The 26,735-nt window shown below is 37.0% G+C and overlaps 1 protein-coding gene across 5 annotated transcripts in view; it reads right to left on the reverse strand.

The window, feature by feature from the left end:
* The window catches only part of PIEZO2 (piezo type mechanosensitive ion channel component 2), a 290,923-nt gene that overhangs the window by 225,897 nt on the left and 38,291 nt on the right, over nt 1-26,735 (reverse strand). For all 5 annotated transcript variants that reach the window (XM_042031628.1, XM_042031618.1, XM_042031647.1 and 2 more), the window contains exon 2: nt 14,186-14,281. In XM_042031628.1, the coding sequence (XP_041887562.1) occupies nt 14,186-14,281 (96 nt within the window). The remainder of the gene's footprint in view (nt 1-14,185; nt 14,282-26,735) is intronic.

The raw sequence follows: 26,735 nt of genomic DNA on the forward strand, positions 1-26,735 counted from the left end.
CTCAATAAAAAGGGAAAAAAATCAGAGTAGGAATAAATTCCTTTAGATTCTTGAACAAGAATCATATCACATTATCAGAATGGATAGTAGAGAATTCCTCTTCACAACTACTCCCCCCACGAAAAAAACCCCGACCTTTATTAAAATAGTCTTAACAACATTTAATAAAAAGAAAAATAAAATTTTGGCAACAAAATTCTATAATTTCCCTTGTCCTTTCACCCATTTTTATTACTTATTTTTTTAATATTTATTATTATTTTTATTCCCCCAACTTAACACAGTGAAACATATGTTATTCCTCCTTCCTTCAATCAATCTTTTTTCATAAACTGAATGAAAATAGCAGTAGAATGCTGAAAAATGTTTTCTCAGTTCTTAAAGGGTTTTGTTTATCAAACTTACCAAATCTGATTTGTTTTACTTGTTAATGTTGTTCTTCTGTGCAAATTTATAGAATATAATCCAGACAAGTACTGCAGAGCTGTGATGACAATTTCATTCCCTGTCTTTCTGGTTCGTGTTCTGCAAAAAAGCTCTTCTTCACCGAGAGTTTTCAGAAGAGATTTAACTTATTTTCCTGGCCAAGTTATGTGAAGCAAGATTATACTGAAATGGTCTGAAAAAGTGAGGATTTCTAAAGATCTACTAAGCCCTGTTATGATTATTTCAAATATTATTTAAATCAGACACACTTAATGCATCATGGTGGTTTTTCTTACAATGACAAACAGCACCAAACGGAGACATGCATGTTACATATGAAAACAAGATAATAAAGGAAGCTTTGTGGGTTTACATTTTCTCTTAAAAAATAGAACATTCAAAGTTGGTGGTTTGCACCTAAATGAGTTTTAAATTTCTTCAAAGCAAAATTAATCTATTTAATAGACACTGTCTTTGTACTGACTGTGGTGATGATGATGATGATGGTGATGATGATGACGAACATTTCATGAGGAATGATGGAGAGCTAGGGCATTGGAGAGTGGATTGGGAAGAGATACGTTTCTATGAGGTTTCTGCTACTATTTCACAAGATTCACAAGCCCAGTACATGAAGCTGTCACACAACTCAAGAAAACCTTGAGCAGCTTGAGATTCTCAAACTCCCTTGGATGAGGGCAGTGACTGTGGGGATGCTGAGAGAGCATCAAGTACTGTAGCAGCTCCATTTTGCAAGAATAATCAAAAATTTAGGGAGAGGGATTTGAAGAAGAGTAGGGATAACAAACAGGCACTGTTAGCCAAGAGCACTTGGGATACAGGAGAACCAGATTCAGGTCTCTGCTCTGAATTAGAACAGGATGTTAACAAATCTGCTGGTGGGGAGGAGGATGTGTTTTAAAGTTCCCCGCTTCATCCGGAGGCAGAACAGAAACATTTGGGTAATGAGAAACTGCACACCTAGCTCTGCATCTGCACCAACAGCTTCATTTTCAAGAGTTCACAGCTCCCTCTAAATCTCATTAAGACCAGAGTTTAAATGCTAATTAGGGAGCATGTGCATATTAATTTTCTGCTTCCTTCTCTCCGAGAGTAATGGGAATGCTTTTAAATGCCTTTTGTTTGGTTTCTTATGGGCTTACTTGGTTTCTTAATATATTACAGGGCACTTCCTGCACTGCTTACAGAAGCAAATTTCCCACTGCTAGTGGGAGTTTTCCCTAAATAAGGTCAGCAGATTTGGTCCCAAGGGAGTGAACTGATCTTCAGGCTTAGCTACCCTGAAAATCTAGCAGAAAGCAAACCAGATATCATTCTTTTTTAGAATTTGCTACCATATTGTGTCCTTCTCCAAGAATCATCATCCAAGACAAACAACTAGGAAACGTTTTGCTGCAATAATCCTTTCAATTAAGGCTCCCATTACAGTGGAACAGCTGCTCACTAGAATACATCTTTGTAATGGAACTATTTATTTCCCAGAAAACATTTCTTTAGTTAAGACAGATGCAATAAACCAGATCCACGGAAGTTGCAGAAATCAAAGCAGTGAGCAAAATATGACCAGCTAAATATCCTTGAACTCAAAAAGGGGTGCTTTCTATGAAGGCACAATTTATTCTTCTGTGTTGATAAAAAAGCCCACTCAATTTAAAGTATGTGTGGCATCTCACTCTCATCGTAATGTCAGTGAGCTACAACTGAAATAGCAGGATAAGCCCTCACACATACATCATTAGAAAGAAAAAAGAAAACACTCCAAAAACTTTTGTCCTCTGTGTGATCAGTGATGTTTGTGTGGGCATTTAAAAGCCCTTTGAAATGTCCCCATCATAAATATTTGATGGACAACCTCTTGCTCATTGTCAGCTAGGTGCTGCTCTTGGCATGTAAAGACAAATGAATCAGCATCTTGTTCCTGCCTCCTGCTCCACACATACATTCTCTCCCCCCTTCCAGCCCTGAGCAGCCTGCTGAATGCTGTTTACTTATTTTACTAATAAGTCCAACTCACATTAAATGTCACTCAAATATAACCAGTAGTGACAAAAGCCATTATCACGAAAAATTTAATCCAAGCTTTGTGAGAGCTTGCAAATGAGCAGTTTTCTTGCTGAAATCTCAGTCCCTGTGATTGCAACTCCAGCTTGCATACATTTCAGAGAATGGAGATAGCAGGAGGAGGGGATATTCTTCTTCCACATACCTATTGCCAATGATTTGAAAACTTTCCTTGTCAATTGTGCCTCTGTTGGTGACTGGTGCTGCAAAAACCAGGGAAATTAAGAGAAGCACCTTCCAGTCAGATGATGGATAGATGATAAGGCACCCCAGAGGCACTAACCACCAGGATTATCCCTACAGTTGGATTTGATGATCTTAAATGTCTGTTCAAACCTCAATGATTCCATGACAACAGCAGCTCCATATTCCTGTCTTCAGGAATGAGTTCCAAATCCAGCATTCACTCTTTGCCCATAAAGGCCTCAGGCTGCGTGGAGTACCACATCTATACAAACTACACAGACATTTGTCTAGATGTGCTTGAAGATGCCAGGGCCTGTATCACTGCAGCACCAAATGATTTCTCAGAACAATCAGAAATACAACTGGTGAACAGTCAAGACTTTGCTACCCAGTTCTCCTTTAACTCCTAAATCCTTCGTAAAAAAAACCAGTTCATAATCAGTGTTTATGCATCACACCCTCCTAGTTTCTTGTTCAGCCACTTGGCAAGGGTAGTTCTGTGCTCATGAAAGGAGCAAAGCAGTTGGAGCACAGATCACTGCACCAGGTGACCAAGAAACAGATCTGTTAAATCATAAAACTAACAAGGGGAAAGGAAGGTAGATGATTTCAAGAGAAGGAAAAAAATACAAAACTGCAGTATTCTTACGAAGACGATTGTCTCTGAGGCTCACTATGACATGAAAGTACAGTGCTGCTCTGCAAAGAATTAACACCAATCTAGATTTCTACTTGAGGCTTCCCAAATTCCTGGGGATGCAGACGCTGGATTCAAATCCATTATAGACATGGGAGCATCCACAGGAAGTCAGGCTTAGCTATGAAACCTGATAAAAGAGGCCTAATATCTACCAATTACTGTGCTCTAAAAGCAGTATTATTTTCTGTCATAATAAGCTCCTGTCAAAAGTGCATACTTTTCCATGTGTGAGGATGAAATTCAGAGTAAAAGAAAATAAAATCCATGCTCAGCACTCAACTTGAGGAGCAAATATCTTGCTGGCGAGAACCTATTTAAAATAAGGTAGAATGAGAAGGGAAAATACAGAAGAAAAATAAATTACATAGGAATTTTAAAGAAATAGTGTCTACCTCAGTGGACAGATTTCTGGTACTACCAGAGAGTAATTCATGGCAAAAAGCTGGTGCTGAGACAGTGCAATGAGAAGTCAAGCTAATGCCATCACCTGCCTTGCTGTCTAACACAGTCCAAGGCTCACTTCTTAATGCTTCTTCAGACGTCATCTGGTGTGGTAGATTCAGGACATGACTGCCTTGAAACAAGGCAAGAGAAGTGGAGTGAATGGGAACAGCTGCACTGCTTTTAAAAAACTGCCATGATTTTATTGGCATTCCTCTCACCTACAGGTCAACCATAATAATAAAACACATACCTAATAGTTTACTGGCTTTTGGTACCCTTCCTGTATGAAAGCATGATAAAATTTGGTTGTTTAACATACAGGAGTATTAGAGATGAGAACGGGGAGGCCCAAAATGTGTTTAACATTCTTTTTACTCTTTTATTTTCCAAACCCAAGCATAATCCTCTAAGACAACTCACAGTTCTTCTGACTGTTGAACTCTTGAAAACAGTTCTGATGACCACAGTAATGCTCCAAAATCTTCTAACATTGCCCGTCTCCTTAACCAAACCACCAGACAGTTTCAAGCCAGCAACTGTTAATTCGGCCTAATGCAAATAAACCCAATAACCCTCCCCAAACTACTCAACACATTGACAGAAAACCTCTACAAACCATCTGACTCTTACCATTTATATACAGGTTTTCTGGAGACATTGAGCAAGCAATTTGAGTAATGTGGGTTTAGAGGCATCAGTTGGGTTATTCTACTTCCCATCATCACAGGATATATTCTGGTTCATAAAAGGATCATATTCCACTTTGAAATTACATGGGTCTTTAGGCTCACTCTGTTCGTTAGGAGCTTGAAACCTAGAAAACTATCTATGGTCCACCATGCACCCACAGTTTCTAGAGAGCATCCTCATTTAACCCAAAAAGTCCTTCTTCTCCTCAAATCCAAATCCAAAGCAATGATTTCCCTTTGCAGACTGAAAAAGTAGGAACTCTATTTTAAGATATGAGATGTGTTGTTTCTTTCTCACTTGTGTACATTAGCATCTTTCTTTGAGTCACCACACAGTCCTTCTCAGGACTCAATCTGAATTGACCTTACCAAAGTATTATCTAAGTTGCTTAGCACAACCCCATTTTAGAATAGACATTTTCATTTAATCTCTTTTTTTCCAGTAGCCTCAAGATATTTATTTATTCTTCTCTTACGAAAATATACCAAAATTTGAAAAAAAAAAAGTTCACAGGAGTTCATATCACAGGAATTCACATGCAGGAGCTTTTCCCCCTTTTTTCTGTATTTGAGCTAATATTTTCATTCTTCAATTTAGGGTATCACACTCAGGTTTAGGAGGGAGATAATACAATCTTTAGAACATTTAAACTCCTTGGGTCTTACTTCTTCTTCACATACAGTAGTTTTCCCAGCCTCTTTCCCAGGAAGTGCTTTAGCCTTTGTCTCTGTTTTTAATAGTATTGCCCTGATTCAAAACTCAAGTGCACAGCCCTGTCTAAAATTTGGGGCATATCCAGATGATATTTAATTCCTACTTCATCCCTATTGTGAGCCATGCTTTTCATTATTTTATATTCATATGGATAAATACATTTTTATTCTTTGTTTCAATTTCCTTGGCAGAATTTAACTCAGCTTGACTTCTGGCAAATTCTATTTCATCCGAGCACTTCTGACCTTGAAGATTATTCCCCTTTTACTCATTCCTTGCAAACTCTGTTTATTCCTAATGTTGTTGGTGGGAGTTGTTATTCAGCAAGTTAGGTCTGGAGTTCACCTCTAAAAGCCACTCATGCTTGAGATGGGAGTCCTAGAAAGATTATTGCATTTTTTACTAGAAAATGTCACCACATCCAAATGCTTGAGCTCTTCAGTCACTATCCAGTTTCCCTAAACTTATGTTGCACTTCAGGTTAAGAAAACCTTAAAGATTATTTTCTGTTAATTTTGGATCATGAGAATAGTGATGACTAACTCTCTCTGACGTCCGTAGTCCCTCCAAACCCAATTTTAAAATAACACCGACTCTTCACAAGTCAGTAATTGTTTAAGGAGTTGTTTGCACTAGGGAAATATTTGGCTGTATGGTTTTTAGGATCATTCATCCTCTAACTTATAGTAGACCATAAAAATTGCATGTTGCTTTTCTCCTCTAGTATTATCTGACTCGGGCCAAGATCTTATCAACCTCCTACCTTCTTCCTGAAATGTAATTTTGACTTCTAAATTACTCTACTATAGATGCGGATTCAACAATATCCCTCCAGCTTCTCTCCAATCTGCTCACTGATTAACAGAGCTAAAAAGCTCTAATAAGGTAGGGTTAGGGATGAAGTAGGGATTTAAAAAGCTACATCACCGTAAACATTTTCGATTCCCTTTTATCTCTGTATCACAACTTTCGACAGAGATCGGTCAAGATGTCTCAGAATCATCACAATGAAGCTTGTGAGAGCTGGTCCATTCCTACTGCAGGAAAAAAAGGGCAGGAGAAGGGTCCTGACTTGGATGGAGGTCATGCTTCCTGCTGTGTGTAATGCACATAAAATTGCCAAATTATGCCAATGAACCAAAAATAAAAAGCAGCTCTCATTAAAACCAACAAAAAGAAGCTAAGACTTCTCTAATCATTTACATACAAAACACACTAAAAAGAAAAAAGGCAATTTAAGTCAGAAAAATTCATGCGTCGCGACAAAGAGGAGAAAACAAATTCTTGAAGTCTGGTTGTCCCCACACACTCAGCACGACCCTCTTTCCATCACAATTAGTGGCCTGGCTAATCAGAATTAGGAATGCAGGACTACATGACGCACATTCAATCATATTCTACAGTCTAAGATGCTGCTACTTTTATATGATTTTGTAAAACACATTTTCATAATTTCATTATTTAACTCAATTTAAAAACATGACACAAGGTTTAAAATGAGTTTAAAATCCTTTCACAACCACAGTAAGCATACATTAGATCCCAAATTTGAGAACGTGAGCACATTCAGGAAAGTGCTTTTGTCAGTGCTCAACTCCACAGCTGGGTTCTAAACCACATTTTCTGCACTTGTCTCCCTCAAACTCATGGCAGAAATGTCTCACTCAAACTCACGGCAGAAACTTCTACTTACACTTCAGTGGTATTAGATAGGAGGACTGCTAGCTCAAAGCAAACTAATTTACCCTAATCTACCATGCTGTTTCTAGGGTACATTCCCATTTCAGCACTCTTTCACCTTCCAAATACAATAATAACACTTTTATTTTGCACATCCTTCCTGGAAAGGAAGAAAATTGACTAATTTTCAATTATTTTAAGAAAGAACAACAGAAAGGACAGCTGGAGAAGTAACCTTCAGAAGCTGTATAAATTAAAATTGATATTATTTAGGTGTTGCATGTAGCTCAATGAATAGGGGAGGAAAAAACACACTGTTTTCAAACTTACTGCCAAGAACAAAAATTCCTTATCTGCACTTCTAAATGACTCCTCTATGTAATAAATTTGAATTTACCTATATTTAAGGGTAAAAAGGAAGCTTGGTCTTGGCTCTAGTTCTTTAGTCACTGCTGGAGTTAAATTAAACAATGCTAATTAAACTATGGCGTGTTCAGTCCGAAGCTGACTATCACCAGGGCAGAGGACAGGCTTGGGATTGACTTAAAACATTAAAAAAACTGAAGAAATCACTTCCAGACCAATGAAAATTTCCTTTTTTCCCCCCCTAAACCAAATGACATTCAACATATAAGGAGAAATATTGCTTTAAAACAAATTAAATAATACAAAATCTAATGCAACTATATAAGTGCTCATTTCTGCAATGAAAACAGTTTGTGATAGTGTCAGTCTTCCTTAAAATGGCTTCTTCTCGTATCATTTATGATCTCCACCACTATCCAAAAAAACCCCACACCAGTCTCATTCCAAACACCTTATTTCAAAAGCTTCTGAAGAATTTTTGCCCTCTGAAGACCCACTTCTCTTCCTCTACATTTGAATCTTTCCGAAGGCTTGTGTCATTGATAACCACACCAAAAAAAGCCCATACCAATTACTTAATTGCAAGTTAAAAAAATTTCTAGTTATTTTTCTCCTCCTGACTTCTGCATTCTTGTCCCAGCTCTGATGGCTTTGCTTTGCTTGCAAGTCTTCAATCAATATGCTGCTGAGTTTCTGCCATACCTGGATCCAAAAGCACTGCCAGCACTCATATAAAACATGATACTGAAAATGGGTGACACATCGTCTGATCAACCACTTACTGTGAATCCCTGGTTACAATCCATTCTGTGAAAGCCAAAACGTGAAACAGCTCAGGCGCTGGAGTCTCCATTCTCAGAGTGGGATATCCCATTTGGGAACAGCATTACGAGGCAGCGAGAAAGGCACGAGTATTTATTATCACACCCAGCAACTTAAGACAGATCCTAGATTCTTGTACCCAACACTGTCAGTCCAATGCTTCTTGCAAGTTCACTTTCACTTAGTTGAAAGGGGTTCTAATTCATTTCCTAAGAAAATGTTTTGGTCCTAAATAGTGAGAAAGCACACAGTATCAGGAACAGAAAGGTTCACTGGCTCTTAAGAGGCAAGAGCACTTCTGAAGGTGGTTAATGTAAAGGTATCACTTCGTTTTAACTCTTACATTGCCAAAACTTCCATGAACAAGTACTTCTTATTGGATTTGGCCCACTGATTATAAATAACACACCCCATTGTTCACTCCCAAGAGAATACCTTATAATGTTGGGAGTAGAGAAACCTAGTTGAGATGCAGTGTTTTGAGACAAAGGATGTTTACATAGCAGCCTGGCATGTCTCCAAAAGAAAACATGTGCCCAATCCAGTAGAAATCCCGTGTGTTATTGCTGAAAAGCATTTTCTAACTTATAAAAATATCTTCATACTGATGCTTTGGGCTAGTACAGAGAAACTCAGTGGTTTCAAAGACATCCCAAAGAGTTCTCCCACCCTTTTAATCAGCATTTCTATTATTGCCAAAAGTACTTTCTATTGATTACTTAAGGATAACAGGTAATAAATCATTTCCAAGAAAGGAACAAATCATCTTTGTGGTTACACAGGTAAAATATGGGTGAAACCCTTCTCAAAATCACATACACCTAAATCTAAATCAACCAAAGAGTATTGTAAATCTACCAAAGAACAGGTCAAAACTCAAGTTGTACCCCTCAAACTTATGAAGATTTTTTCATTGAAATGCATGTTTTAAACATGGTTTAAAACACATCCCTTCTCAGTGCAACCAATTCATACATTTTAATTTATAATGAGATCAGAATGTGACAGGGTCTGTGGTCTGTCAATGTCCAATGTCTGGCAGACATGACAGAAAACTGTTTTGAAGAACAAAAAAATACATTGTACAGCTCATCAACACCATTAGAAATAAGTAAACAGGTACAGGTTCTGCCCCTCGCAGGGGTGAACAGGGTTTCAATCAGACACCTCAGATGCACACAAAGCATCTGTATTTTTGCTGCACTTTCAGATGGTGCAGCTGGGTGGGCAGTTACCCTCTGTTTGAAGTAGTCTAACTATGATGCCTCAAATATACTAATAGTAGGTGACATAAGCATTATGAGAAAATGAGTCATGAACTCCAACTGCTTGAACTAAAAACATTTCCTTAGACAGATGCAGTAAATACTTGTAAGTTAAGATGCACATTCGACTGAATTTCTATTCAAAGCAGGCAACAAAAACCATGCAAACAGGTTTATCCAAAATCAAAATTTGTATTTCCAACCTAGCAACTCATTCTGTATGCAGATAATTAAGGAAAACAGATTTTGGTTTTAATTTTTGGTTTTAATTTTGGTTTTTAAGCCCCAAATTAGCTCCATTATTTGTGTTTTCCATCAAATCCTATTAATAATATTGTTGTGTTATGAAAATTATTAGAGCTGGCTTAAATAGAAAAGATTAAAAAGTTTAAGAATCTTTTCCACAGCTTTGAAACAGAGAAGGACACGTAAGATTGCAAACATCAACATTCCACAGTATCAGACATGACAGACTGCTCCAATGCATGGATGTCGTATTTTTCACATGCTTCATTCCTTGTTGATAGAGCTTTAATTATAACATTTGCTACCAATAGGACATGTTTTAGCAGGTCTGATTAGAGAGAAATTCTGTTAAACTCTCAAAATTGGTGATTTGGTTTCTTTGGTTTGGGTTTTCAAGTTATTTTCAGGTGGTTTCTGCATACACATCTTGGGCAGCAGTTCATTCTGTAGCAACATTCAGGAAAGTTTGAAAAGCTAAAGCTGAAGCTTTGTCAGAGCAGGTTATTTAGTAATATAGAAAGTACTATTTTCTCTTTTACTAAAACCCATTCAACTGTGATTTTTTTAGTGCAAGAGTTTACAATTAAGGGGTTAACCATCTTTTTTCTCTTTTGTGAGTATCACATAACAGTATTTGCTTAAGCTCCTTATTTTGTTCAGAAGTGTGAATACCTTGTAGTGTAGGTGAGGTCTAAAATTATGCTTCTAATTTAAGATATTTGGACTCACTGGAGGCTTAAATGGTCAATTCTAAGCTCTATCACTAGGACCCATCTTCTATTGAGTAAATATATAGGTTTACCCAATTCCTAAGTTGAACATCTAAATCAGATGTCTCAAGTCAGATGCTTAAAGTTAGTGTGAAACTCAAGAAAATGAGTGCAGATGAGTGTAAAAAGGTTGCTGGAAAAAAACAGATGGATTGGAGAATTGATGAGTGCACATAGATCACATATGAAATTCAAAATAATGTTTGTGTACAACAAATTTTTTCCCATATTCGCTTGGATCAATTCTCTCCTGAAAAAACTTCAGCTATATTTGGTGATCCAAATTTGTAACTGCAACTCTTCTGCATCTTACAGTTCTGTGCAGATTATTGCAAACACTTTAATATCCGAAAAACAAATTCCACGGTTCCATTTCTTTACCATGGTTTCACCCACACTCAGAATAATACTCAACTAACAATTTTTTGGATTATAGTTCATCATTTTATCAATCTACACATTTTAAAAACATATTTTACTGATCTGAGTGCTGTGCCAAGTTCATTTTTCCAACAGAGATAAAAATTTTGTCATCCTGAGCAGTATCTTAATTCAGAAGCAAACCCATTCTTTTTGCCATTAACATAAGCAGACTGAGCAAAACCTAGTCCATATGTGAAATTAACTGATTCTCTCCCTCATTTTTTTTTTTTTCATTTACATCATGACTGGCTACAGAGTCTTATTAATCAGAAAATATGAAATTAAATAAAGGAAAATCAAACCTATCTAAATGTAAACTCACATCTCTTACAGGAAAAAAAAAAAGCCGTGTAAAGAAGTTATTTAGTACTGTTAAATGAGCCATTGGCTCAAGACAGGACCTATATGTGCAGTCATGTTTTATTATTTCTATAAAAACCTCATATACAAGCCTTTATTAAGGATGAAGACAACTGCAATAGACATTAGAGACAAAGGAAAAAATATCACTAATACAAACAATCTCACAATCAAAGAAATTAGAAACTAGGCTGTTGCACAATTTACTGTGTATTTGTCATCCCCAGAGAAATAGGTAACAAGTCAGTTCCTGATTTTAGAGATAATTCATATAGAAAAATTACTGCTGAAATCACAGGGCTTCACTACACAGGCAAAGAGGTAAATGCCTCAGAAACTGTTCCCATTAGCAACCCTTAAAAAATTGGTCAAGTTTTAAGTTACTCCTGGAGACAAGAGATGTTGTTTGCAATTAATGTTTTTTACACAGTTGTCTCTGCCTCACTTTCAGGTATTATTTTTAAGATGCTGACAGGTAAAATACTAACCTCTTTTCAAGTATAGGAGACAAATCCTTCAGTTAGAATTGAAACTAATACAGTTAGATTTGAAACTAAAGCAGAGACAGAGACAGTGCCTTACATCTTCATGTTTAAGAATTAATATTACTTTATCTTAGTAATTAACCTTTTTAAGAAGATTAAATGTTTAAGGGGACAAGAAGGAAAAAAATTACTCATTAATCTTTAAACACCATCTGAACTATTTGAGTGATTATAATAGGTTTTCTCCAGTGTTTCTACCGTTTTAAGTTTCTGTCAAAATTTAAATTAATCTAGACTGACATCATCCATTTCAGATTAATTTCTAATTCTATATCCTGTAAAACCCTTAAGCTTGGTGGAGAGAAGTTTCATAAGTTCAGTAACTGTAAAGTGCAATGTGACAAACTGGGAAAACAGATAGGAGCAAGAGATAGGAATGTTGGTCAGATTAGTAGAAAACTCGAAAGTTCAAAAGAATAAAAAAGCTTAATCTAAAGAAGTAGAATTTCAGGAAAAAATATTATTTGAGTGATAGAAGTATTAGGGGGGAAAGTACAAGTAAAGTACATAAATGCATACTGGGTTTGTTTTTTGGGGTTTTACTTGTAAAATTTAATGTATTTATTTTTTGACTCTGATTAACGGGTGGTTTGGCTGGTTTTAGCAGAAGTATTTAAAGATTTCCGATTTCTTTTCTATCTTCTGGACATTAAAAAAAAAACCCTCAATACTTTTTAGAGAGATACACATACACAATTTAGAAAGGTCACAGGGACAGAGGGCAAAATGGGTACACTCAGAAATACTAAATTTATATAAGAAATTAATTCAGACAAACACATCATGTAGCATGACATTCAGGAGAAGTGCAATGCAATATGATACACAATATGAGGAAACTATCCAAAGCCCTAAGAAAGCATTTTCCTACAAGGAGAGATTGCTACCATCAGTGATGCAAACTAGATGACTCTATCAAGTCACCAGGAATTAGTCCTAATCCAATAGACTTTCTTTGGCTCTAAAAGAAAAGAATTTGTATGTCTCTCTACTGTCATTCCTGGCATCTAGAAAATTACTCTGTTTATCCTGTCAATCACTTCTCCTGGCACACACAGAAGGGGCAGCAAAAGTAAAACACAAAACCAGTTGGGTCATTTTGTATTATCTGAGAAGCTGCAACCAAATTCCCAGTGAGTGCTTCCCTGCCAACTACCACCTTCAGCACCTTTAAGGGAAACTCTAACTCACAGCTGGAGATTTACTGATGTCCCATGCTTACACTGTCCTTGTAATATTCCCCTGTAAAAATGACTGACAGCCTCACCAAGCATGGGATTTCCCACTTTTTATGCTTGCTTAATTTATTTTTCAGGTCTGTTTTAACTCGTTCCTGGATACTTACACAGCCAACATAAACTAAGCCCACCCTACTGGTATGGATCCCCACCAAATGACAGGAACACCTGTCCTACAAAGACATGCTGGAAGAGCTGGAATTGCTCAGCCTGGAGAAGAGAGGGCTCCAGGGAGACCTCATTGCAGCCTACCAGTACTTTAAGGGGGCTTATAGAAAGGAGGGATTATAAAAAGGAGGAATAGGGACTTTTTATGCAGACAGATAGTAATGGGACAACAGGCAATGGTTTTAAACTGAAAGAGGGCAGGTTTGGATTAGATGTTAGGAAGAAATTCTTTACTCAGAAGAACACTGGAACAGGGTGTCCAGAGAAGTTGTGGATGCCCCACCCCTGGAAGTATTCAAGGCCAGCTTAGATAGGGCCCTGAGCAACCTGATCTAGGGAGTGGCATTCCTGCCCATGGAACCAGATGATCTTTAAGGTGCCTTCCAACCCTAAGCATTCTATGATTCTATACCAATCAAAGCATTATAACTTAAAATATGTAAACAACTGTGCAAGCCTGTACAGAACCTCTTTCAGAAGCATTACATTCTTGCTGTAGACAAGGCAGAATGCCACACCTCTGTCTGTGATACATAAATGCTTGAATGCCTGATGTATTTATTGGTCATCTCTAACAGCAAGCCCTTCGAGTTCTTTTTACTAAGGCAGTGGTACAATGCCAGGATGACAGTTGTTTAAATAAGTACCTAAAATACAATTGAATGAAAAATTTGACATCAAATTTAATTCTCATAATTAAAGACAAATCCAGACCTGGGGAACAATCTATGATAGAACAGCTTTGGGAGGGTTCTGAAAGCTCATTTTTCACCCAGCCCACGTCAGTATTCCAGAGGAAATAATGCCATAAAAAGGAATGCCCAGTAGTGCTATCAGATGGCCCTGATGCAATTTGGGGCAAGCATGGTTGGAAGTCCTTCAGCACCGAAGCCAGAATATTGTGAAACTACAGCATCAGGGAATGTACAGTATGTATTACAAGTTAGATCACTTAATGAGGGGGAAATGCTCAGGACTTCACCTTCTACTACACCAAAGCTTTTGCAAGTACTCTGTCCATCACAGACATTTCTGAAGAATGAAGCAATGAACTTCTCACCTTGCATCGTTGCTTTTGTGGGTTCTGAAAACAGAGGAATGAGCAGGAGGTAGATGAGGTAGACAAAGGAGAGCCCATTGTAACGGAAAGCACAGGCTGCAACGAGAGAAAAGAAAAACAACACATTACTTAATCAGCCTGACAAAATCAAATTCAATGGTACAAAGCATTTCCACTTGAGTTTATGATTTACCTTGTCAACTTTTGACCACTTATTTAAACCACTTTTACACAAATATTCAACTTCATGCTTGAAGTAAATCTTAGACTCACAGACTGGGTCAAGTTAGGAAGGACCACACTGAGTCATCTGGCCCCATCTCCCTGTTCAAGCAGGATCATCCCACAGCACATTGCACAGGATTGCATCAAGATGGTTCTCAAATATCCCCAGTGAGGGAGATTTGTACCAATGAAATCTTCTCAGATAAATCCAAAACAACTTGGTTTTGGAAAACAGATACATATTTAGTCCTGCCAGAAAGATGTATTCCAAAAGAAAAGAAGTTTCTCCAGACACCACTTTCTGAAAGTTCATGGAGACAATAGTGGGAATGAGCTAATAAGTTATGCAGTAATCCGTCCTCATCCTCACCACATCTGTCCACTTTAATTATAAATACAAAACTACAAGGTCTCTCTATTAGCAAATCCATACAATAGCTATGACTTCTGCTTCCCAAATTAGCCAATGTTTTGAATAACTGATTTATTTCCTTAATAGCCTTGATAGAAAACTCTGGATATACACTCTGCATCTGCAGCTTGGCCAAGAAGAGTGTGAAATTTATGGGTGCCCAGCAAGAAGGAAGGATAAGAAGCATCCATGCTCTATTTCTGAATTGATATGATTCCGCCATCAGCCTTCCAAAAATCTGTCGAAGACTACAAAATCCACCAAAGCTTGATAGAGGGTTTTTCTGAGCAAAATCCAGAATCCTTAAGAGCAGCTTGTCATTTTCCTGTAAGAATTGTTCTTGTCATTTACTAAACTTTCCTTATAGCCGCAGCCTTTAAAGGCCAACTGAAGACTTACACCTACACTTGTAACTATAAAAAACCTGCAAGACAGTAAATAGGACCTATCCCACGGGGAATTCTGCAAGCAATTATCAGAGCTCTAAAGTCAATGTACTTGAGAAGGAGGAGTCAGCCCTGCTATTATGCACCTACTCTCAGGGTGCTCTACAGAGGAGCACAGGATGTACAACGGCCATTAGTGGCCTTCTTGGAAAGAATGGCAAAGAGGACACTCCTAATATCAGGACAAATCCATAAATCAACTTTTTGGGGTTATGGGGTTTTTTGCAAGTTTAATTTGGGGTGGGAACAAGTTCTTTGGCATTCATATGAAGAGGTACGATAGTGGTTTAAGGCTGTTCTACAGCCTGAGGGCTTTTCCATTTCAATGGGAAGGACCAATGTACTCAGTCATTCTGGTAGCAGAATAATAGCATTAGCAGATAATACTATTATTCAGTTATTTTTGGGATTGTGTCAACTAGATTTTAATTGTGTTAAACAGCTTACTTACAGTGCAGTATTATGCTTATTTTCTTCTTTCTTGAGGACTAAGCTTGCTGCACTTCCTGTAGAGCACCCAGCCCTCAGCTTCCCAGTACAAAGATAGAAAACAGCAACTGTGTGCTTTAGATGGCCTCCCTCATTAGCTGGAAGTCACTGAATGTCTTGCTAACAAGTCTATGTCAAATATTTAGAACCTCTATTTAGATCAAAGCCTCCTCCAGCAAACTTGACTAGACATTGCTTGGAAAACCTCTATTTATTTAAGCAGTTGCAAGAGTAATAGAAATAGGTTTCTCAGAATTATGAATTAAACCCTCCAAAACCTAGCTGCAACATTTTATTATTCCCTGCTGCAACTACTCCAGTATTTTTATTTTGTGTTTATCTCCACTCATCTAGTATATGTTTCTGGAGAGATGAGTGCCTTATGAAGCTAACATGCAAGAGTAAATGAATATAATTTCAGCAAGATAGAAGTTTAGGAAACAGCAGCTGCACTGATTTCACATATATGCACTACTCTACATCATTATTTGTCAAACATACATATTCCTCAGTTCTGACACTCAAAACTATCTAGAACAAGTTGCAGAGCATAAAACCAGCTTCAGTTTGTTACTGATGCAACAACAAAAGATGATCCAAAAAAGCAAATGAACCCACCCTCTGCACTCCCTCTGGTATTCACAAAGGTCTCTTTCTTCAAAAGAAGCTGTACACAAATATCCATAACAAAATGGAAAGTCCCATTTAAGATCAATGGAATTCCATCAACAGAAAAAGCACCTATAAAGATGAGTTTCTTGGCAAACCATGTGGTATAGAAATTTCTGGGTATTTTGGATACATTGGTCAGTTTGCAGTATCAAAATTCATGTAATTTTAGCATTTTAGGCTTGTTACCTCTTCTCAAAATTTTCTAATCGATTAGCAAAATTAATTTCAGAGGAATTATTCTGGAACTATATTTACCTCAAAATTTACTGGTTTCTATTCCTAGAGCTGTGTACTCAAAAGCTTTATTTTTCCTCTACTGCTACATAAACTGAACTATTAACAGAAATTACATCTCCATTCAAACCTTCCCTTATGTATTTATTCATATAAAGCATACAGAATACCCTTTAGTTTCTTAGTTTCAAAAGGATGGGCTTGTCTAAAGCAAACACTGAACAAAAAGGCTTCAAATGGAAAATACACCATACATGCAAAGTCTATACACATTTTCTGCTCTTCAGGCTTTTTTTAAACCTCATGTCTCACCATGTTTTCTAACAGTGTCTATTAAGAAAACTCCAGAAATGTGATTTTTACCTCTGAAGTTCTGCTGTTGTTCACAGTCCAATGATAGCAATAATACACAATTGGGAAAAGACATAGAAAGCAGAGCTATTAATACACAGCATTAGAAGCAAATTAGCTTTTATTTTGTATCACTTGAAGTACTTTAAAGCACCTTCCCTTAGACAGCAAGAAAAGAGCACTTCATGACATGTAAGACTGATTCTCCATTCATAAGTGATTATTTTAAATATTTCAGTTTTAATGTCTCAAGCATAAAAGGAGTTGTGCAAACCTTTAATAATTTTTATCTTTCACAGCAGTGGCCTGATTGATTTCCAGATAAAAAAGTTAATTCATTCTTAAGACAGATATGTACAGTATGTGCCATACAAAATCAAAAAGGAATCTTAAAAAAACCCCAGAAAATCAGATATCACATGACATTATGTAACCTTGTCCTTCTAGATTTTATTTTTCATTGTTTTATCCTAGCCAGAGTAGAAGGCCTTTGAAGAAACCTAATACTGCTTCAGAGACACATCATGTTTCTACATGTAATATTTCTAACAGTTGTTACATATTATTATTTCATATTTATACCAACAGTTTTCTTTCCTCCATTTAAAGAGAATAATTTGTATAGAATCGGTGGTTTACCTGTTAAATAAAAAATACTGGAGAGCAAAGTGAGGGGCAATAAAGAAATCTGCAATAAGCTTAAACTTGGAAAGAAGAGGAAAAAAAACAGCCTCATAAAAGATGTGTTTAGTTTTATTCTACAAAAATTTTAAGAGTATTTAATTCAGAAGTGGAAACTACATGTTCAAAAAAACAGCCTTCTAGAGTGCAGGCATAGTACCAAGAGGCTACTGACTCCTCATTTGCAAGCTAGAATTCTGTCAAAAGCAACGACAACAGAAAACAAGAAGGAAGGTGAAGACAGAATTAGCCATCCACTCACTATTTCTGAATTTATTTTAGTAAAAAGGCACTGTCATTAATGTTAACAGAATAATGTATTGCTTGTTATACTCTTTTCTGTTCAAGAACTATGTAAGAACATCTTTTCCACATATTTCACATATTTCTACTGTAGGTTTGAGAATATTACATATCCTTCTTAGTGCTAGCCTATCCAGACTCTTGTGTGCTTTAGCATGAGAAGGAATTAATTCAGCCAACTACGCTGAAGTAATGTGTCTTCTACTTTCAGCAGGATATTGCATGGTGTTTGCATCCTGTTTTAACAACTTTACAGCTGCAGGATTATTAAGAAAGCTATGCAGTGACATTCTTTAAAATTGGTACCTTTAGACTAAAATTTGGTCTAACTTTCATGCTTATTTTTCTGAGAAAAAAAAAACCAAAAACATTCAGTGAAAATTTTAATTGGAAAAAGTGCTGCTGAAAAAAATGTCTAACCCTGAACGGGCAAGGGTTGTTGGCTGAAAGACAGAGGTGATGTTGCTCACTCATTCTTATACCCAGCTGATGTGAAATAAATCTCTGAGAGCAAGAGACCAAAACACAGAAGGGAAAATAAATCAGCAGCTGAATGATCTTTGAAACTTCTCAGTCTGCAGGAGGGCCAAGTATCCAACTCTCAAAGCCAGGAGAACTCAGCACCAGATTCCTGCCTGTAATGCTGTAATTTTTCCTAATTATCCCATTGTTAATATCAATTATATCCTCAGTATTCTGAAAAAAAACCCAATTACCACACAATCAGCTGACTAAAACAGGCTTCAGATGACAGCCTTTGCTACTAGGTACAACATGAATGAGACACTGGTACATACCCCAGATGAAAAGCTTCTGGTACAAAAGCTCAGCCTAAGAAGTTAAGTGCTGGGGGAAAAGAAAAAAAAAAAGGAAAAAAAAAAAAAATCTATCTCGTCCTCCAAACCAAGGTGTTCTACATGACAATCCATGACTGTGTGTCATGAACAGTCCGCTCTTCCAGGAAGATGTACAGTCAAGATTCCTCTTATCAATAAGGCACTGTCCCAATGTCATGATTCTTTAGGCCTTTCCACTTGTGCTGTCCTCCAGTAAGACATTTATGGGCCAGTTCTCACATTCTTTGGAATATTCAAAAATGGGGAAGTTTAGGGGCTTTTTGTTTCTTGGTTAGGTTTTTTTACCTCTGTTCATCTTACTGGACACCAAGAACTGCCTGACCAAGGCAAGTAGGTCCAGCATTAGACCATATGTACTCAGCCTTCTGTCAGAGGCTGAAATGTTATAATTTATGGCTTAAACATCTTCATGAAGGACTTTTGCCTATTATAGCAAAACTGTACAAAAGCTGCAGAGAAAACCACAAAAACCCTGAATGGAGCCCTACACTGTTCCTTGAAGGACTATATGAACTATACAAGAGCTTGGTAATGTAAGTAAAAGAGGTAAGGCAATTTAAATTCTACAGAATAAGAACTACTGAAAATAAATTACTTTTTTCAAGGAAAGAGAGTTAAAAAAAATTCAAAATAAACCAACAACAACAAATAAAACCAACCTCCCATTAGCCAGCCAGATAAGTATTTCTAACAATGTGATACAGAGCAGAGAGTTCAAGACTGGTGAGAAAAGTCTGGTTTACTTCTGTTCTGCATAAAGCCTTTATGTTTAAAGCTCTTTAATTTCTAGTAACACTCTTGGTATCAGCCACCAAATGTGAGAAGAAATGGAACCAGAATTTCTTCTCCTTTTCCTAAAGATTCATTCATGCAGCATTCTTTAACCGAAACTCACAAACGTGCATCGTAGCAATATAGTTAAACAGCAGCAGTATTTCCTTACAATTCCTGATGCCTCTGCCCCCAGAGGCAGAGGTGTCCTTGAGAAGAAAGCCTGCCTAATCTGACATTGAAACAAAGACCCAGAAGGCTGTACAATCCTTGCTCTGCTATCTATGAGCACTGATTTACAAACTAATGTAGTAAAATTTAAGCTCTTTCACTGTTGGCAGGAAAAAATGACTCAGTATTAAATACCTACAGAGCTGAATCTCCCAGAAAGATGATGGACCAGTTGTTCTCATCTCCACTATAATTTCATGAGCCAACAACTGTTGAGGTACAAAGTGGGAAGCAACCTCACATCCCCTTTTCAAGTCAAGAGTCACAAGTGCAAATCTTGTTTCTGAGGATTTCTCACTTTTACCTGACATAGCCATTACTAACCAAATGCAGTAGAAATAAAAAACCCAAGAAGATTAAAAATTAAGTTCACTTGATCAGAAATATGCATTACCATTTCTGAAAAAGAAAGACTTCTTCTATAAATTGCTATTTTTTATTACTTCTAACACTTCATACTTCTAAATTTCTGTTTCAGAAATACAAAATTTGTTTCACAAATTTTGCCTCCAAGATTCTGTACAATAACAATTAAAAAACTGCCACGCATTGCAAAATTAGTTATGCTGTAAACAACCTACTTGAAGGAATAAAGTTGTGATAGTGACCAAAAATATTCCTCTTCCAAAACTATATCTCTTAATATCAAGTGTCTGATAGGCATAGTGCCCAGAGATCTTTAGCTCACAGATGTGACCTTTATTTTTACTTACTGTAATTCAGAAGAAAGGGTTGAGTCCTGGCATAGCTTTGGTCTCACTTCTGAGTAATTGCACTTAAAATAACACTTGGGACAGATGAGATTGGAATTATGCACTGCTATGCAAGACAGTTAAGTGAAGTGCATGTAGTCTTACCATCCCTTTAGAGCAAAATAATGGTCATAGCCTCTGGTGTGCAGTGCAGAACCACACAGAACTGCTCAGGACAAGTTCCCTCCTGCATCAGCCAATACTCCCTCCACATCCAACAGCTCTGCTGATAATGCTGTGCTAACACACACCACTCCCCACCCTGCTCCTGAGCCAACATTTCAACACAGGGACGCTCTGTGCACTACACCCGGAGAGAAAACTTTTCTCTTCTGGATAAAAAAATCCAAAAACATGAATGCTTTGATAAAAAGATAAATAGGATGCTTTTAGTTCATGTCAGCACTTCTACAATCACATTTTTTCACCAGTCAGCATTCATAAGGAGAGATAACTGCTGGACAGTGAACACTTTTCAAAGGGTTTGGGGATTTATTTTTCCTTTGATTTTTCTTGCCTTTCCTTTATTTCTCTGAGCAGCAGTTTTAGTAAGCTCTCTCTCCATCAGAAACCATCTGGAACAGATTTTAACTTTGTGGCAAATATTGTCTGGGACTCAAGTGCAGAAGGAGGAGAAGACAAAACACCTTGTTTGCCTCCTTTCAGCTCTTAGGAACAGGAACTATGCTTCCCAGCTGTATTTGACAGAAAATTAACAAAAGACCTCAAGTATAACCATACCACAATCATCATCTCACTTAGAATGTATTTTAAAGGTGTATCTGCTTTCACAAGCAAATCCATGTCAATACACTTTATTGACATGACTAAGTATATAAATGTTTCCAAATTAAAAAACATGATGGACACCATCATCCATAATTTTTCCCATTAGAAAGATCAGCTTCACATTATAACTCATTTCAATTTCAGTGGCAACTGAAACTAAATTCATTTATTGGTCTGGGAAGAGGAAAGAGATGTCTTCTTGTTCCTCCACTGAGCTGGCTGCTGGTGGAAGGGACACTGCATTCTCACCCTTGCTTCAGCAACAGCTCTTCTATCTCCAAGCTCCTCTCTCTAGGAAAGTAACTGGGAGCTAACAAAATAACTCTGCTCCTCACTCATTTTCACAGGATGAGAAAAGCATGTTCCTGTTTCCTCGGACATCTGGAGACAGTAGTCTGGTTCTGCTGTTACAGTTGCATAACCCTGTCAAGACTCAGACTAAAAATAACAGCAAACTCAGAACACAGATGACAATCAAATGTCACACAGTGCTACTGCTAAACACAACATCAGCCAGGGACAGATGTGGAGACAGCTGGGTGACAGAGAGACCTCCATGAGCAGAAAGGGACTGAGACCTTCATTTACGGCTGCTAAGAAGCCACAGACACCCGGAACAGCTACCCAGTCAGATGTTTCCAGCAACTAGAAGTGTGAATTTCAGCATGTGTTACCATTCCCCCACCACCATTCACACTCATCGTCTTTTAAAACACATAAATCACCATAAGTCAATTGACATAACATGCAGAAAGAACCAAGTAATTTTTTTCGCCAGCTGTTGCTTACCCTGACATCAGTCCCAAAAAACCCTGCGTCAGATGAATGACAAGTTAAAAAACTAACCCAGATAAACACCTCTGAGGAATATAAACATGATTAAACATCAGAGAGGTGTTAACACTGAAAAATATGAGTGTCATTAGTGAAGTTACAAATATGAATGCAGAGTTTGAAACTCTGCCATTATTTATTCCAGTAGAGGAAAGGATAGATAAACTTCCTTTCTTGGTCCATCACTGAAAAAAAAGGACCCGGAGGACTGCAACTGCAAGCTATAAATCGGAATGATGAAGGAGCATTTCAGACAGTGCTACAAAGCCACACTGTTTACCAAAGGAAACAGAATTTTTAAAAATAGGTAACTCCAGGATATCATCAAGTGCATAAAGCAGGTACAAGCTCCTCATTCTTGCAATGTCCCTATTCCAAACTGATGTTGCTTGTACAAAATACTAAATCCCTTTTTGTTTGAAAAATTGTGCATTTCTCTCTCTTGAAAATACACTAGGTAACTTTCTTTTCTTGCAAAGAAGTGTCAATCTACTACAGGAATCTACTTAAGAATGCCAGGAATTGTCTTCCAAACTATTTCTTATAACTCGGAACTAGGAAAGGATCCTGAAGGACTCAAAGAATCACAGGACCCAAGGAGATATTAGGAAGCTGTTTATAATTGGCAAATGTTATTTGATCATTAAGATTGCCTTTTCTGGAGAAGTAGTACTTAAACCCATATGACTCCCAATGAAATTCCACATGCATATGACCATAGTCTCTGCAAGAGGGTTTTACTGGGACAGATGCATCTTACTGGGAATTTCAAATGCCACACTTATCTAGTATTGAGTGAAAGACATAATTCAGAAATCCTACCGTTGGAACAGAACCATGGTCTTGTCCAGTTTACACACAGCAAGGCAATAGTTATTTTATTGTAATTACTCCATGTAGTAATTTAAGAAAGAAAAAATCCTAATTTTGCATTTATTTCAAGTAGAAACATTCCCCAAAAGGCTCAGGGCCCATTTGCATCTGTTTCTACACACGTCACTCAAGAAACTTTCCCTACACTCAAGGAGTTGCAATCTGTGGCACTCCCTTCAGGCTCTTGTACTTGTGGGAGGCCTTCTTCCATGCATCGATTTTCTTTTGTACAGCTTCTGTAGCAATGTTTTCTTCCCCTGGAATATGTTTTGAAGAAACTCCCCCAGACTTTTGATAAGCTCTCAGCCAAATTTTAAGAGCAAGACTGGAAATTCAAAATGATTTAATACCTCTTTCATGTTTATAAAACAAACCATTGTGTCCTTGTCCAAGAATATTTGAATGTGGGAAGTTAAGAAGAAGTTTAACTTGAAGAAAACTTCCCACGCAGTTAGTAATTCTAATCTGTTTACATCTAGGCTCAATATAAAGTCTGACTACGTATTACTTTAGAGTCAAGCCACTGTCCTGAAGACACCAAATAATATTATGCAGCATCCCACCAGAATAAAACTGTCACATCCCACGAAGGAAATCAGGGTCCTGAGTTCACCACAACAGAACTTCTAGAGCTCTCAACTTAACCAATTGCAAAGTAAAGGATTTTTTGTTGCAGGGGAAGACAGAGAACAAAAACTTGTCATTACTAGGCATGTTCTGAACACAAGGAGATGGGTACAATAAAGTTAAGGGTCTCAACATGAACCTTCATTCAAAAATGCAATACTGTACTTATCTCACTCAACAAAAACCAAAATAAAACAAAAACAAAGCAAATGAAAAACCCAGCATCTGTTTAATTGAGCAAGATCTCAGATTTGGAGAAATGAGTCCACTGAGTCCACCAAGAATCTCAGAAGATCTGTTCTTGAGAAAGAGCCAAAGTATACATCCTGGAGGATTAAAGCTAAGTGAACAGCACATTAAATTTGATTTAAACATATCCTGAAAATTTAAGAAAGATACAAACACCAAGCTGTCTTTCAAGTAAAAAAAAAAAAAAAAAATTGTTTTTCTTCACAATCTCTGAAAGGCAGCCAATGATCCCTTACAGACAAGAGTTCTACACACAGTGAAGATAACAGCAGTAAAGACTTACATAATCCTTGTGACTTTATTTATGAGCACTTCCATTAGTAGAAATTTTTATCTGGTTAACAAAGTATTTTTGTCAGTAAACTGACAAAAAATTTGTACCAACTAAGAACACAAACGTGGATTTCAAAATGGTCTTTATGAGCAAACTGACCAGAATTAGTCTTGGATGAAGTTTATAGCTCCAGAAAAGAAATGTGCCAGAATAAGTAGAATGCTGGGGTTTGTTCAAACACATGATTCTCTTCATCAGCAGTTAGACCAATGTACAACAGCCAGTCAGTTTGTCAGGAGTACTCTTATTTGTCATGCTTGAAAAATAACTAACTTCATCCCTTGCCACATGGTCTTGAGTGATGGAAGTGGGAAGATGAAGCTTCAGAAAGAAAAACAGATGCCACTTACAAGCTTGAGAGATACCTAACTCAGTAATGATGTTCTGTTAATGTGTTATTGGAAAGTTAATTTACCACAGAGGCAAGAGAAAGTTCTCCTAAAAGCAGGAGTAATAATAATAATTATAAAAAGGATTTATGGAAATAAATTAGTTGTTGTTTGGTTTTTTTTAAAAAAACAAGTAAAATAAAAACTATTTTTCAGTTTGAAATCATGGGACAATAATGCTGGAAATGTGAACTTTTTCCTGCTTTATCCATTCATATAAGATTCCCTCCTCTCTCACAATTAGCTATCCACTTATAAAGTACTTCAGTGTGGCATTATAGTTAATTTTGAGTATTCAATGTTCCTACATAATTTTCTTGCTTTTGGTCACTAAAAATTTTTGAGAACTTAATTTTTTTTTAATCTAAAACTTCCAAGTTATTTCATTATACCAGAAAACACACCCTCTATAAACAAACAAACAATTGCCAAGGCTGCCTTCGCAGCTCTTTGATCAGAATAATTTGCATATTAGCAGCTAAATCCCCACCATCATCTCAACCAGTAGCATAAATAAGTTAGGACCCCGTTACTAACATATGCTAAAGCAAGCTGGAGTTAAGTGTGATTACATAACAAGGAACAGATAATGAGCATGACCAGAAGCATTTGTCCTTCGTTTAGGGCATCATGGTCTACTCCTAAAAACATTGCTCCTCAATAAATAATAGTGTGGCTTCATAGTACCCAGACTACCCAAGCACATTTCAGAGCAGACAACTTCAGTGCATAAGACTACTCAGAGTGGAAAAAAGCTCAGTATCCTCACCTAGTTTATACAGGTAAGAAACCAAACCAGAGAAAATTACTTGACTTCATCATGTTGACATGACAGCCCTGCAGCAAAGTGACCCCCAAATTCCCAAACCTAAACCTGCAGTTCCAAGAACACAACCACTCCACAAGAATTTATTACTGCCTCTCTTCCTAAGTGATGCTAGATGTACATACAAGCAAGACTTTACTCTGAAATGAATAATTTTTTTATTCACAAGAAACAAAAACTCTTAAATGGCAGAATTACTCCCCTAATCATATTCACATTGTTTTTCTGGTAGTTTTCCCCATACTATTTGTGTCACTTTCTGTTTGAAAACATCATAGACTGAGTCAAAAGTTCTAACTCCATTTGTCCCAATATACTGTGCTGAGCACCGCAGCATCTAAACACCTTTCATGAAAAAATGAACATGTGCCAAATACAACCACACTTTTTGAGAAAATGGAAGTAGTAAAGGGATAAGGAGTAGTTCAAGGATGCAGTCCCAATATAGAAGGTCAAAATTGTTTCTCCCCTCCAAGATGACAGTCTTAATGCTCCTTACCTGCCTCCAAATGTGTTCATTAGCAGCTTTACACAGGATTTTAAAGGGGGATGGCCCTGTAGTCACAGATCCTTTCATTTGAAAGGAAAAAAAATTGTGAGAACATATTTACAGGAAATCACAAATCTAATATCAATGCCTCAGAATTTTCAACCATATCTTGTATGAAACCTATGTTTACTTCTGTGCATTATGACTAAACTCATCAACTTTTGGCACTCAAAAAACAAAAAGTGCAAGATTATACCCATTTAAGAAAATGGCACATTTGCATTCCTGGGGGGTCTCATGTTTTAAGCCAACAGGTTGCTTTAAATTTGAACTGCTGGTATCACTAAAATAATATATCAACTTTAAAAAGAAGATCAATAGATGCAATAAAGTCATACTTAGCTCCAAACCATTGGGTGGTTTTCTTCTTCTAAACTAACAGAGTCATTGAAGTAAGCCTTCATCTTACTCTCTTCCCTCAAATTCTTGTCAATCCAAAAAAAAAAAAAAAAAAACACCACACCAATAGACCAGTTCAAATTTAAAGGATAAAATTTCAAAATCGAATCATTGCCTTCAGTGGTTAACAATCTAATGCTTGGTTTACCTGAACTACAAAGAAACACAGGAACCCCAGGGAGCTCATTCAAATCAGCACAGTAATACCCTGGCAAGCATTTCTGTCCTCTTTCCCAGGACTGTTCCAGGAAGGGCA

Source organism: Corvus kubaryi, unplaced genomic scaffold (genome assembly GCF_017639235.1).
Source record: "Corvus kubaryi isolate FWS band 111438036 unplaced genomic scaffold, C.kubaryi_AGA036_p1.0 132, whole genome shotgun sequence".
Taxonomy (NCBI): domain Eukaryota; kingdom Metazoa; phylum Chordata; class Aves; order Passeriformes; family Corvidae; genus Corvus; species Corvus kubaryi.